The 15,725-nt window shown below is 44.0% G+C and overlaps 1 protein-coding gene across 3 annotated transcripts in view; it reads right to left on the bottom strand.

Annotated features, from left to right (window-relative positions):
• Nucleotides 1–15,725, bottom strand: part of PRKG1 (protein kinase cGMP-dependent 1) — a 371,522-nt gene that overhangs the window by 98,256 nt on the left and 257,541 nt on the right. For all 3 annotated transcript variants that reach the window (XM_030275746.4, XM_030275745.4, XM_072930863.1), the window contains one exon: nucleotides 11,185–11,248. In XM_030275746.4, the coding sequence (XP_030131606.1) occupies nucleotides 11,185–11,248 (64 nt within the window). The remainder of the gene's footprint in view (nucleotides 1–11,184; nucleotides 11,249–15,725) is intronic.

Genomic DNA, 15,725 nt, shown 5'->3' with positions numbered 1-15,725 from the left:
GATTGCTTTAATTTCTAGTTGTTTCTTTAGGAGTTTGGCAGTGCTGTTCCCTGTTGTGTGCTTAGAGTGAGCAAGAGGGAAGGAGACAGGGCTGGCACCCTCCTGCTCTTCCTTTTTCTCAGAACCTCCTCTCATTTCAGTGTCTCAAAGGCATAAAAACCTCCACAAACCGAGCTGGACCCAGCCCTGGTCCAGCTGAGCTGCTGGGACAAGACAGGAGATGGGAATAACGTTATACAAATAGAAACGATGGAAGAGAGAAACGCAACATTCCAATTTAGAGCAAAAGGCCATCTCCAAACTCTGATTCTTCCAACTCTGACCAAAGCTCTGACAACTCCTCAGGTGAAACTGCTGGTCCTGAAAGCCAGGCTAAATTTCCACCAGGAATTCAAGTATCTTGCAAACAAGACAGTACTGTTGTGATAATTCAGAAGCTGCTGAATGTTGACTTCTCTCATGGCAAGCAGCAGCAGCTCCACATCTCTGGCATTTCCATGACCCAGAACACACAACTGAACAGTTTGGCTTCCTTTTACACCATCAAAGTCTTTACACCAGGACACCCAACCTTCGCCAAACTCCCCCCATGCTAATTAACAGTGGATAAATGGGAGCATTTGTGAGCTACCAAACAGGATTTATTAGGTTTGCCATAAAACAAATACAACTCGTCTCAGAGCCCCCCTAAACCAAGCAGAACTAAGGAGAAGGAGATGAACTAGAGATAAACCTCAATGGTTTCATCTCCCAGTCATGAAAAACACAATATTGTCCTTTAGGCTGTGATTTTATCTCCTTTCTCTTACATTCTACTGGACTTCACCCCAAAGCTTGCTGAGTGCAATTTTCAGGGATAATTAAAAGGCAACAAGGTGGATCAGGGACCACATTTGGGAAATCCTGGCCAGGGTTCCTTCCTGCTTCCCAAAGGGAAGGCGCATGAGATGGGAGGAGCTCCTGGCCCTTTCCTTCTGCCATTCCTGGAATGCCCTTGGCACTGGCTGGAGAGCAGGAGCTGGCCTGTGGGGGTGAGGATTTGTTGTGCTTCAAACTTTGCTCTTTTTTAAGGACTGCCAGCTGAGAAGAAACAGGAATTTGGGAAGGTTGAGGATGCTGAGAAAGCTGGGAAGTTCAGAGATACAGAGCGGGGTGAAGAAGGCAAAAGGTCAAGACCACCCTCAAGGATCAAGAGGGAGAACTCAGAGAGTTCAAGGATTGAGAGAGCAAAGAGATGACAGAGGGTGAGAACAGCACATAGGAGAAATGGGAGACAAGCTGTAGCAACAAAATTTTCCAGGAAAACAAGATGAATTGATACAGGAAAAAAAAAAAAAAGTATTTTTTCCCAGGGGAGAAAACAGATTAAATAGTTGGGTTAAAGGCAGTAGTGGGATTCGGCTACAGATCAAGCCACAAACTGGGGTCAAAACCCCAAAGAGCTTTGCTTGGGAATTTAAATAATACCAGATTCACAGATAATGACTGTGAAATGTGGAGAATTAGCTGAGAATCAGTAATTAGAAAAAGGATCCCCAGGCAACAGAGTGGAATCAATTCATCAGTCACCCCGAGTAAAAATTAGCAAGCAGTGAAATTCAGCTAAAATAAAATACAATTAAAAAAAAAAGTTAAGACTTTGTGTGCCCTAGGCCAGTCACATACATGTAATTTTAGGCTTTTGAAGGATTGAAATCTCTCCAATTCCATGACATTCCCAGTCTCCTTTGGACATTACACACAGGAACTTTGAGGAAATCCAAGCAGAAACAGAACCCCACGATGGCACTGCACCACAAAACCTCTCTCCAATCACCAGCAGCTCAAGTCCGTGGGGGTTTAATTAAATTTCATTGAAATGCAAGAGAAGAGCTGCCCTTCAGTCCCTTCCCAAACAGCTCTGATTTGGTTTCCCTCAGCATAATGGAAGAATGTGTGTGGAAATCCCACTGCTCTCCCTAAATCCACAGGTCTGTTCCACAGTTATTAGAATGGGAATCAATTCCTTGCCAAAATGAAACTGGAGGTAAACAACTTAAATCAACATATTTGTCTCATTTCTTTTCCTTCATTTCCTCCAAATTTCACACGCTTATTCACCCCAGGTATTTGCATTGCCACCAGGATCCAAGCTCATTTCAGAATCGATCATGAGGAATAAAAAACTGCACATTAATTCAATATATTCAGCCACTTTTCCAGTCACCTGCTATGAAATATACTTTCTTTTGTGGTCTAGACTGATGAGAAGACTCTACATCTCCATATGAAAATGCACTTCAAATTATCATTGGAAACCAAATTTACTGAAAGGGAAATCATGGAAAGCATTGGATTTATCCATCCTTTACAGACCTTTACTGGAACAGGTCATTTTCCCAGTTTAAACCTCTGAATTCACCAGTTGCTTCCATTTTGAGGGTTCTGTGCAGGTGAAAACCAGCCCTGAGTTTGGCAGATGAATTAAACACTCACTTCATATTCCGTGTTATATCCCCATGGATTTTAGCTGTTGCTGAAAAATATCCTCCTTTTCCCTTGATTTCTCTCATCAACTCCCCAAAAGGTAGAAAAAATGCAGAATTTTATCAGCCCACATGACACAAATTCAGCCTCTAGTCTGCTCAACAAGGAATTCTGGAAGTGAATCACACCTCCATAAGATCAAATCCTTGCCCCAAATATATTTATTAAAGCAGCAAGTGGATTTTCTCTCTGTGTATAAACTGGGAAAAGACAAAATCTCAGTTTTTGAAACATCAATAACAACTTCTCCCAAATGAAAAAAAAACTGCCTTGAGCTCCTCACCTGGGTTGCCACCATCTCCTTGACAACAGAATTTGGAAAAATGGGATAAAACCTGTATTTTACAATAGAAATGCAAAATATCTCCTCCCTAAGTGCATAAATCAGTATGTTTTACTGTTTAATAGAATCTCTGCTGCTAAAATTGACATGGCCAGACGTGCGTGAGCCTATTTCAGCTTGGAGGAAAATTTGACAGGACCTTTCCACTGCCTCCAACTTATTCCAGGATTTTGGACAACTGGTAACCAAAGAGGAAGGTGTGAGGAAAAACAATAAATCACATCCTAAATTCAGAAATTGAGATTTCTGAAGGATGAAGCACATCAAGAACTGCCCCTGCAGCAGTCACACTTCCATCAATCTTTCATGCAATGACCCCACTCAGAAATATTGGAAATATTGGGAGTTTTCCCAGCTATTTTGTGCTATAGAGCAGATTTTTTGATTTTTTGTGAGCATCTCTTTTTTTTTTTTTTTTTTTTTTTTTTTCTTCTCCCAGGACTGGTATAAAAAAACCAAAAACAGGGCTGGTTGGGAAAGGTAATCTAGGTCAGATTTTTAGCACAAGGCACAGCTGACCCTTGCCTTACTGGGCAAGGACACAATGATCCCAAAATTCTTTCACCACAGCTTTTAAAATTCTGAATTCTACTTTGCATGGCTTTCTCTGCAGGAATTTGGGAAATGGCCATTTGGATTTCCAAGCACAGAAGTCTGACCCCAAAGGAGATGGGATCCCATCCCACGCAGGGAAAATCCTGGGACAGCAGCACCAGCCCATTCCATGGATTAAGAAATGGCTTTTGCTATCTTGAGGATACTTTTTAATTCCTATTATTACAACCCAGACACTGCAAATACCACCCTGAGAATGGGAAACTTCAAAACTACCCCCAAGGCTTCTGAGGGGATGGTTAAAACCAGAAAGGAACAAACCTTCAAGTGTGAGCAAGCCCATTTCCTAAGGGAAATAAATTCCTTGGAAAAGGAACATACTCTGAGGAGGTCTGGGGATGGGAAGAGGATCTTCCCATCATCATGTTTGATCTTTGCTTTAAAGCTGGTTTTTAACAATTGATCCCATGGATGGGGGGTCTCCTGCTGATATTCCCAGCATTCCAAGCCTGGTGGCCATTCCTTGGGTGGCCACAGGTGTCTCCATGACCTCATAAACTGTTCCCTTCATTTTTGTCCTAATTAATCCCTGGCAGGACTCACTCAGGAGAACCTGCAAGCCAACCTTGTCCCAGATTCCAGCAGGTGTCACTGTGGGCAACACTATGGGAAAATCCAGCAGGGAAAACCTTGGAATCAAAGGAAAAACACCCATCAGGGTAATTAATATTTGGGTTTTCCTTAATATAATTGCTGATTGTATTTTTTCCCCATGTTTTTACAGATAAAAAGGCATTTTCTGTTTTAACTTCTTCAGGGTTGAGGGGTGGAAATCATGGAATATTTTAAAGTAAGCACCAGGCTGGTTTTTCATTCTGGGGTTTATTCTCACCAAAATTAGCCCATATATGCCTCTAAGTAGGGATATGTGGATGAGAATTAGGGAGTTTTGAAAACTGCTGAACGAATTCCCAGGAGGAGATGCCCAAAAGACCAGAGAGCCACATGCTCTCTTTCCAAGCTTCTCAAAAAGAATCCAGCACTGAAACCAAAGCCCTCAGCACAAAACAGAAACCTCTCCATGGGGAGATCCATCCCAAAAATCACTTGGCTTGGGCTGCCAGGAGCGCTGCTTGGAAAGAGGGGCTTGAGCTGAGCCATCTCTACCACAGTAAAACCCCCCCAGTGCCCAAATTTTAATTAAATTTCAGTCATAATTAATAGATTGCATTTTCTCCACCCAGGAAGTGAAGGACAACCACCAACCCATCGGTCCCAACAAAGAAAATGCCTGGAAAAGTTGATTCTATGGATTCCTTGCCCCAGTGTTGCTGTAGAACCTCTGGAAACTGGGAACACTGAGTAGATATTGGGAAATTAGGAACAAGGCTGGATCAGGGAAGAGACAACTTGGAGCTCCTGAGTTCTCCCCTGTGACCTCTCTGCTGTCCCAGGTGCCATGAAAAAAAATCAACATCCATCCTGTGTGTCTGTAATAGAGCCTGCAAATCCACCAGGGCAAATAATAAATTATGGATTTGCTTAAATCCGTCCTTTTCATATCTGTGAAACCCTGGAAAATATCTAAGATTACAGCAAAAAATGTTTTGTTTTTCTTTTCTTTTATAACTGTGACAGATCAGCTGAAGAATCCTCTTAGAGAGCATTAAAAAAAAAAATCTCCCAGACAGGTTTAATCCAACTGGAAACAGGAAGCATTTAAATCCCAACACCTGCATAACCTGAGAGGGGCAGCTTTAGAAATGAACATTTTAAAAATAGAACACCCTTCCATGGGAATCCAGGGCTTCCCTGTGGCTGATCTGGCAGGTCTGGGACCCTGGCAGGGGGTAGGAACCCCCCTGGACAGAGCCCCCAGAGACACTGTCTGTGATCTCTGTCCATGGAAAAGAGTTTTCAATCTTACAGGGTGAAGTACAAGCTCTGAGTGTTTGATATAAGTAATAATTAAGTGTGGCACAGGTGCAAAAGTAAAATTTTAAGATTCTAGATTAGGGGTCCAAAGGGGACAAGATGGAGAAAATTGGGTGTGCCTTGTCCTTCTTCTTCATGCCCTCCATGTTTCACTGTAGTGTTGGCATTTTTCTGTTGGTTTAGGCTGGGGACACACTGTTTAACGTAGGTGACAGATATTGGCACATTATTGTAAATCCAGCACAGGTAGTTTCTGGTATTTAATGTTTGTAACATCCCACTGAGGGCAGAGCCCCACACACTGCCCTGCAGGACAGAGCTGCGGCAGGGCAGCAGAACATGTTAGAGATAAACAGAATAAACAACCTTGAAACAGCACAGACCAATTATGGCTTCTGCTTTGGCAGCGGGGCAGAAAGACAGAGACTTTCTACAATCTCAGAATCATCAATACCACAGATTCCAACAGCCTTCCCTGCCCAAAAAGTGCATTTAGCAGAGGCCAAAAGCTGCCCCTTGCACCTGACACAAACACCCAGCAGGTCCCACCAGGAGAAGACCTGAAGTTCCCACATGTGCCAAGAGCATGGGACTCCAGGAAATGCCTTCCAGTGTGCTCAGCACAAGGATTTTACTGGGGGAAAAAAAGAGGGATTTGATGTTAATGGGAATGGGAAGAAACAGCAACAGATTTTCTACCCCACCTGCAGTGGAGTGTCTGATCTGGGATGTGGAGCTGCTGGAACCAGTCCAGAGGAGACCAGAGATGCTCAACGGGCTGGGAGAGCTGGGGGTGCTCACCTGGAGAGAAGAAAACTCCAGGGAGAGCTCAGAGCCGCTTCCAGAGCCTAAAGGGTCTCCAAAAGAGCAACTGGGGACAAGGGATGGAGGGACAGGACACAGGGAATGGCTTCAGAGTGACAGACAGCAGGGATAGATGGGATATTTTTGGAAGCAATCAGAGTCTCAAATGTTTTCTTCATTGGCATCACCTTTTAACAATAAGTTTTGCAGAACGGGGGAAGAAAAACCCCAAATCCTGTCCCATTTCTACCACTGCAGGAGAGCAGAGGATGAGCAATAAACACACACAGGGATAAACACATTCCTGACAAGAATCCACAGAAACCAGGGAATACTGAACTCCTTTCCTGTGCTAACACTAGCAGACTATTTTTAATTTCCTTCATGTGGTTCATGCCCACATTAAGGAAAATCAAAAGGAAAACTTAACTCCAAACAAAACATTTTATCCCAATTCAAAGCTAGAGCAGCTCCTGCCACTGATTCCACTGTAATCCTGCACTCCAGTTTTTACAGCTGCATTTTATTTTCTGATTTTTTTTTTTTCCCAAAAAGCTTTTACTTCCTGGTGCACCTGCAAACTCAAAGCTGTGCTCTCATGAGCACAATTTGAAAACCTAATGGAAGTACAACTTAAGTCAAAATTTTGTCCATTTGTGATGTAATCAGTCATGACTGAAACTGATTTGATGCCCCCACAGGCAGCATTACCCTGTCCCACAGCTCCTCCAGTGAACACACCCCAGAGTGCTTCCTTTGAGAAAAAAAAATATATAAATAATAACATTAACATATTTTTTCTTACCCTAAACCTTTTACTCTTCCCTATTTATTTTGAATTCTCCCTCAAATCTGATTTCTGGCTCTGTATCACATCAATACCTGCCTTGGTACTGGCAGAGACTGCAGGACAGACCAGGCACCTGAGTCCCTTTATCCAAAAGCCATCCTCGCTCCTAAATAAGCCTAAAAACCACAGATTCTATGGAAAGCTAATTAATTTTCTACGTTTTGCCTCTTCTATTCACTGTTGCCAGACAATCCCACAAAGGCAGGACTGTGCTCAGTTAATTAACCAGAGGCATCCCAAGGCCTTCTGATCCATACTAATTGGGCAGTGTGGAGCAGGAAGGATGCTTGGGAAGGCCCAGGACAGCTCTGAAAGCTGAATTAAGCCATGAAATCTCCTCCAAGATCCCACTCTCCACCAGGAGCCACAACAGGAGCTCCACAAGCAACCGGGAAGAATTTTGCGTTGTGTTTTATTTTTTTAACATTTGTGCCTTTTGAAATTCAGCCTTTCACTGGAATCAAAATTTAAAAAAAAAAAAAAAAAAGGAAAGGCTGGCAAGTGACACTCAGCACACAAACTGAGCTGCTGAAGTGGCTGCAGGCAGGAGATGAGATCCCAGATTTCAGCACCCAGAGTGGCAGGAAGAGTTTCCATCCCTGGCAGCCTCTGCCTGTGGGGTTCAGCACATTTCTCTGCCTCTCCCCTCAGTTTGGCTCTGTTTGTCCAGGGATTCACTGGGAGCCAGGACCAGACTGCCTGGGGCTAGAGGAAACACATCACTGGCACTTGGATCTCAATAGTGCATTCAAATAAATTAAAAATCTGAATATTAATGCTTCCAGTGAAAGAATTCCCAAAAATGCACACTGGGAGATGTGGGAATGGCATTCCCAGCACTGCCAAGCTGTGGCTGCTCTCCTGTTAACCCAGGCTGACTTAATCAAGAGCTCTACAGCTGGATTTAGGGCAATTAGCCATATTTATATTTAAATAGCTATTTACACAGCAGCTATGATAGATAAATATGATATATATCAATGTGTTAAAAAGCATCATCAGAGAATCATGGAATGATTTGGATTGGAAGGAACTTTAAAGTCCATCCCTGTGCCATGGGACACCTTCCACTATCCCAGGCTGCTCCAAGCCTGGTCCAGCCTGGCCTGGAACACTTTCAATTTCTATACATCCAGCAATAACCCATAAATATATATACACACACACAATGTCAAAGCTAGCTCGAGTTCAGGATACACAAGGAAGGAGGAAAATCCACATGACGTGGTTTAGAGCTGACATTATCTGCACAACAAACTGATCTGAGGGGTTTTGTAAGCAAATCAAAGCGCCTCTGTCGCTGTCTCTCACTCCAGCTGCTCAGAATCCCACACACAACATCCTCCATGGATTACCAAACTAAATCCCAAACAGTCAAGGAACAGGATTAGGAAATGCAGATGAAGAGGTCTGGGTTGGTAATGCCAACGAGACCTTAATTCAATCTCCTCCTGTGCATCTGCAGGCGCAGAACTGGAAATTCTGTCTGGGGCACCAACAGCACAAGGAGCTGTGGAGTGAATCCAGGGAGGCCACGGAGCTGCTCCAGGGCTGGAGCCCCTCTGGAGCCAGGCTGGGAGAGCTGGGGGTGCTCACCTGGAGAGGAGAAGGCTCCAGGGAGAGCTCAGAGCCCTTCCAGCTCCTTGCCTGTCCAGGAGAGGACAAGGGATGGAGGAACAGGACACAGGGAATGGCTCCCAGTGCCAGAGGGCAGGGCTGGATGGGATTTTGGGAATTAGGAATTGTTCCCTGGGAGGGTGGGCAGGCCCTGGCACAGGGTGCCCAGAGCAGCTGTGGCTGCCCCTGGATCCCTGGCAGTGCCCAAGGCCAGGCTGGATGGAACTTGGAGCAGCCTGGGACAGTGGAAGGTGTCCCTGCCATGGCAGGGGTGGAATTGGATGGGATTTAATGTCCCTTCCAACCCAAACCAGTCTGGAATTAGTTACTCCACCTGCCCGTGGCTCTCTGAATTTCTGCCTCTTCCCCCTTCCCTGAAAACCCCAGTTCAGTGGAGCTGGGACAGATGTTCAGGCAGGTAACAGCTCCATCCCTGACATCCAGGCAAACAGGATCCTTTCTTGAAAGAGGAGTAGGAATGTGGAGCTGGGGAACAAAATTTAGAAGAATCAGCTGTTAGGCACAATGAAAATTATGAGATCAAATGGGAAGTTACAAAATCATGAGCACCTGGAAGTGGTTTCAGAGGAGAGGAGGTCAAGGAACCTTCATTACATCTATCAGTACCTGAACAGCTGATTTGAGGTGGAAATCCTACAAGCTTTACATTTGAATAGCACAGGGAATAACCTTAAAAAGGAAAAAAGCTGCCAGAATTTGAAACAACTTCAGGATAGGAATGAAATCCTGATTTTGTGCCACAAAACCCAAATGAAAATATCCTGAATGAAGGGGGGAAAGAGGGAGAGGAGGAAATGCCAGCCCAGATCTCTGAGCACTGCCCATGCCCAACAAAAGCTCATCCCACTCCTCGTCCGTGCCAGGAACAGACTCCCCATCCTACTCCCTTCAGGATTTTAATTCCATTTGCTAAATGAAATTATCCATAAAGACTGAAATTACTGACAATGCTGGTCCCACCATGACAATCCCTGTGTGAGTCACCAGACACATTTTTCCATGTAATATTAACAATTCCATGATCAAGAGGGGTTTTCCAGTACTTCCCAGGTGTGACCTATGGAAAGGGGGCTGCAGTCAGGTAGGGGTTCATATCTAAATACACAGATTGAGAGTGACTTTTTGTTTTTAATTTATGCAAAACACAGCCTATTTAATCCAATACAAACCCAGAGAAAATATCACTCATTCCAAACAGAAAACTGCGAGCATCCACCCTAAAAATCCACATTTATTCCTCATAAATGCTGCTTTCATGCCTCATTTCTTCACTGATATTTATTCAGAATTTTTTTTCCCCTGCCACGAAACTTTAAGTGTTTCTGGAAAAGTTTTATGGACTTTATTCTCCTCCTTAACTCTTGATAAGGAGCTTAATGCTGGTGATATGATCCAAGCAAATTCTGGTTGGGAGTGCAGTTTTCAGATAGGCAGATGGAATTTACAGCAGAGGGAATTCATATCCTTTTTTTTTCCTAAATCAGAGCATTCCCTGGCAGTAAAAGGGAATAAAGCTTATCTGTGAATATGCAATTATTCAGTGACAAACAGCTGATTTGTTGGAGCCACAGAATTTATCTGGGCACTAAATAAAAAGGCAGAGAAAGAACAACACCCAAGCAAAGCTCAGGAAAAAAAACTAATTCAAATCAACTCCGATGTCAGCAGCGCTTTTCCTCCAAATCCACGGGAACATCTTCCCTGATGGAGAGGCATGGATGAAGAAAAGCCAGCAGGAATGAAATAAATTACTGCCACACATTCATTCCCTGCACTTAAATCACCTTTTGGAAGGGTTTATTAATAACTTTTTGGGATATTGAATTCTTCAGGCTCAGAAGGGAGCATTGTGGGAATTAAATTTTGGGATTAAACTGTGATATGAGCCAAATATTTTACATCCATTTTGCATCTGTTTATAGGGCAAGGTTGGAAGGCTTTGGGTTTTTTTTTTTTTTGGTAGGGTGCAGGTTAGGGGGTTTTTGCATTTTTAAGGGGTTATAGAGTTTTTTTGTAGGTTTTTTCAGAGTTTTTTTTTTTTTGGTTGGTGTTTTATGGCGATTTCTTTGTTGTTTTTAATAGACTTATGAGAAGCCTGACCCTAACAAGACCCCAGTTAAAGCCAGGCAGGCAAAGCCCAACTCCACCCCAACATCTCACCACTGCTGCAACTCTTCTCAGAGCACCTTTTCCACAACATCTTTAAAGTACCCTCCAAAATAAGTGTCCCATCAAATATGAAATGAGACCAGGTTTTCCCATTCCCCTCCTCCACACCACTCACCCACAGGCTGGAGAAGCTCATTCCCTTCTAGACACCACAGGAAATGATTGTTTCACTCCCCAACTGGATAATAATCTGATTAGAAATATATATAAACCCTATTCAAAACTGGATTCATTTTCCCCACAACTCCTCCCATGACCTCAATGGTTACCAAACTGGGGAGCTGCTCTTTGGGGAAAAGAAGAGGCTGGATATTGCCAGCAGAAGGTTGTAAACTTGTGAAATCCCAATATTCCAAGCACTTACCTCTTCCAGGACATCTGCAAGCTTACTGAGGATCTCCTCGGGAAGGCTCTGGAATGTGGGAACACTGCAACAAAAAAGAAACTTCTATTAATGGATCCCTTCACACAGGGCACAGATCCAGCTGCTTTCCTCCCCTCTGTATCTCTCCTTCACGTTCTGGGGATGAACAGGAAAAAGTTATCATGGAAAGCTGCTCCTTTTCTAGCTAGGATGGATTTGGTGATGATGGCAGACCACTGGAATAAACCTCTGGAGAGCCACCCCTAAAGCTGGCAATCAACTAGGAATATATATTTATAGGAATAAATCACTCCATTTTCTTCATGGTCAAAAAACCCCCCATCTTTATTCACATAAATCCTTTTTATACAGTTTTACAGACCTCCTGTGTGACTCCAATTGGTCAGTAGATTTCTTACCAATTACTTTATTGGCTATTAACAAGTTGTTATTCTGTATTGATTGGTCACTCAAACTCTCAGTGTGTATGTGCAGGGAAGTTGTTTGTAAAATATAGTTTCCATTTTTCTATCTAACAGTGCAAAAACAGTTTATACAGGTGCAATTTGGTTTTTTTTCCTAGGAATAGACTGTTATGTTAACAAACTGCTCACACCAGGATTGCTTTCACATGGGAACTTGCAAAGGGCTAGCCTGACAAGGCCAGCCACTGATTTTGGGAGCCTTTCTTCATGACTTTTCTACCTTACTGCAACATGATCCATTCAAGCCCCACTGGAATTCCTGTGAGCCACAAACCTGCTCAGTCATTTTCCTTCCAGGTCTGCTTCAGCCCCCCAGAAATAAAATGCAACCCAAAGAAGGGGCAGAGAAGATCAGCTCCAAGCAGCCCCAGACAGAAGAGTGAAATCACACCTGGGAGGACAGAGCACAGAGCTCTGCAGCACTGAGCCACCATCCAAGCCCTCAAGAAGTTTCTGAACACTTCCCTGTTTCAAAAAATAGCCATATTTGTGGCTTTTCTTCAGCCAAAAAGGTGACTTTGTCACTTGTTTGGCACCAATTCCCTCAGCAAAGGCTGCTCAGGCCTTGGAGAGACCCAAAAGCCATCAGGACACAGCCCATGGCAACCTGAAGCAGAGGACCTCCAGATTCTCCCCCATCCTCAACCAGCCTGTGATTTGCAGTACTCTGGTTTCTCATCATCTCTTGTCCATGAAAACCTGAGAACCACCAATATTCCCAGGTGATGCTGAAGGAAACACACAGACACAACAAAAATTTAACCCAAAACTCACCATGGCTCAGAGAAGCTGGAGCTGCCCCTGGATCCCTGGAAGTGCCCAAGGCCAGGGTTTGGAGCAACCTGGGATAGTGGAAGGTGTCCCTGCCCATGGCAGGGGTGGCACTGGGTGGGATTTAAGGAGAAAAGGAGGCTCAGGGGGGACCTTGTGGCTCTGCACAGCTCCTGCCAGGAGGGGACAGCCGGGGGGGTCGGGCTCTGCTGCCAGGGAACAGGGACAGGACAAGGGGAAACGGCCTCAAGCTGTGCCAGGGGAGGCTCAGCTTGGACAGCAGCAGGAATTTCTCCATGGAAAGGGCGCTCAGGCCTTGGCAGGGGCTGCCCAGGTGGAAGCAGCATCCCTGGAAGGGTCTAAGAGCCATGGAACTTGGGAATATGGGTCAGTGTGGGGCTCAGCAGTGCTGAGAGAACAGCCGGACTTGATCTTTAAAGTCTTTTCCAACCTAAACTATTCTCTGGTCATTTACTCTTCTTTTAAATTAAAAAATAATTTCAGTTGAATCTATTTAATGATAGCAAGACAAATCTGTGCTGATAAAGGCAGAAAATAATCACCTTTCATTATCTCAACAACATCTTTTTTTTCTTTAGGAAGAACATTTTTATTACAGGAGCACGTGGGCCCACATTGTAACAGGAGCAAGCAAACAACTGGACAGGAATTCTCTGTCAGCCAGGCCTAAGCATAAAATGAAAGCTCATTACATCATTTCCAGCATTCCCAAATGAGGAATGAACTTATGGGAGAAGATAACAGCCTCAGACAAGTGGTCAGATACTAGTGTGGTCAAATGGTCAGATTTTTGCACCCTTAAACTCCCAAACTGGGGGGAACTCACCACAAGGTATTTTTTTAATAGATAATTATGCCTGAGAAATTCAAGGAAGGGTAGTGAAACATATCTATTACAGACCAAATCCATAAAAAACCCCAGGGAAATAGGTCCTAAGTTCCATCTCTTGCCATGAGAAAAGCCTAAAACTTCAACTCTGCAATAGAGCAAATAATGGCAAAAGCAATTTGTTGACAAAACAAACTCCAAACACATCATGGAATTACACCATTAATCTCCCAGATTGAGGGGGGTTTATGGCAGGCCAGAATTCCCCTGAACAGCCAGAAGTAACAAAACAGCCAAATATTTTAGTTTCTTTGATAAGAAAAGAGCAAGACTTGATTCTCCAGGTCAATAAAAATCCCCCTCTGCTCTCCACAGGACAACATTAAATGGATTCATAAAACAGTCTTGATTCCTCCTGCATTATTGAAGGACTTGTATACAAAAGGAGTATTTCCATGATTATTTCCAGGTGAGAACTTGCCCTGAAAGGCAAATGGAGCCTCAGCTCTCCAGGGAGAGCCTTGAGCATCACAGCTGAGCTGCAAATTGCTCCAAGTGGGAAAACACATAGGAGGGAGGCAAATGGGAGAAGAAAATCTCCCAGGGAATCTTTGATCACCACAGCAAGAGGCAGGAAAATTGTATTTCCCTTTCTACAACTGTGTGAAAAAGGCTGGAACTATAGAAGGGCAAACATTCAGCCCTTGAGCTGGGATGCATTTAGGGTGGAAGAAATCACAGCAAACACTGCTCTGCCCAACAAAGGAGGGTCAAACAAACCCAGACTTTCTCCAACAAGTTCTCCTCCCACTGCTCCTTAAATCCCATCAATAATGAAGAATTTTAAACACCCACCCAGACAGTAACAGCGCTACAGCTGGCAAAAGAGATATTCAGGTATGCAACACTGAAAGTGTTAAGCAAAGTTTGAAACTTGTGCCTTTTCTCCCTACCTGCAGCACAAGTGAAGGATTTCACTTGCTCCTCTCAGTCCACAACCACCTCTCATTTTGCCCAGGAAGAGCTGGACTTGATGATCTTGGAAGTTTTTTCCAGCTTAATGATTGGGATTTAATTATAGAAGAAACAAGGGCAAATCACCAACCTCACCCAGCGCCATGGGGCTCCTTCCACCCTGCTTACCCAGTCCTTTATAAGGGACTTTCTCCAGCTGCTTCTTATTCCACTTAATGAGGAGTAATTTCTCCACCTGCCCTGAATCCACTCCCTGGATGAGGCTATGGAATCCAGCTGGGGATGGAATAGAGCTATTTACAACTGACCTCCTGCTCACCTGCAGCCCCTCAGCTCCTCTAGGTTCTTGAAGGGGATGTGGGTATTAAAAAGTATGGACAGCAAATTATTTATGTCTATCTGATAGGATCCCCTGGCAAAAGCACAGCCCAGGATCCTCAGGAGGATCCAGGCCACCCTACAGAGGCAGCAAACAAGGAGGCAAAGCGGACCCCTGGCTCCAGGATTTGAGTTTTAACAGAAAATGCCATAAACTGGATGGTTTTAATCCATCCACAAACAGCATTTTATCAGGAGAGTGCGACTGCCATCGCAGGGAACGGGGTGAGGAACCTTCTCCAGCCACCCCACCCCTACACCCTGGACAGTGAGCAGGGGCAGGAGGAGAGGTGACATTTTCCTGGCTGCAGTCCCCACTGCTCAGCCACGATGGGATGCAGGGATGGCAGGTCCTGAACCCAGGAGAATTTCCCGTGGGGAATTGCTCCCTGTCTGCAGCAATTCCACCTGGCTCCAAACGTGACACATTTTTCCCAGAGAGCTCAATGTGCCCAGCACCAGCTGCCAAACTCAGGGGAAGCAGCTGTGCTAAAACATCCCTGGGTTGACTCCCTGTGAAACGGAAACTTTAAAGAATTTAGAGATTTTAGAGGAGCTAAGATTTTAGTTAGAAATAAGCCTTACTAGAGTTAATTAAAATAATAATAAAATGAGTAGGCCTTGATGAAGTTAGGAGTTAGTAGTTAACTAATAATTAATTGCTTGTCAGCACAATGTTTGGTTAGCTGGGTTTATAATGAAGAGTATACAAACTGACAAATTGCTTTTAGGAACATAAGACAATTGTGGGCCTCCTCTGTTCTGAAACCAACTGAAGACAAGGAATGGGAGTTCTACCAAGAGTTCATTTGTCATATTTGCATTGAAAAGGTAGAAAGGTCAGAACGAGGAAGACTTCATTGACTTCCTCATTTTGGGACCCCTCCCCATGAAAGGGACCACCGACCTATTTCAAGGAACAAACTATGCATGCTTAATAGCTTTTGGAGTGATCAGCAAATGAAGCGGGGAATGGGTTGTACCAAAATTATGAATATGTATTTGTATTTTGTGTATTCAATACTTGTATGGATAAAAGGGCTCTGTAATCACCTGGAAGATGCGGTGTGGATTTGGGAGCT

The sequence above is a fragment of the Taeniopygia guttata genome, chromosome 6 (genome assembly GCF_048771995.1).
Source record: "Taeniopygia guttata chromosome 6, bTaeGut7.mat, whole genome shotgun sequence".
Lineage (NCBI taxonomy): Eukaryota > Metazoa > Chordata > Aves > Passeriformes > Estrildidae > Taeniopygia > Taeniopygia guttata.
Note: the sequence above shows the minus strand (reverse complement) of the source record. Positions and strands in the feature narration are given on the sequence as shown.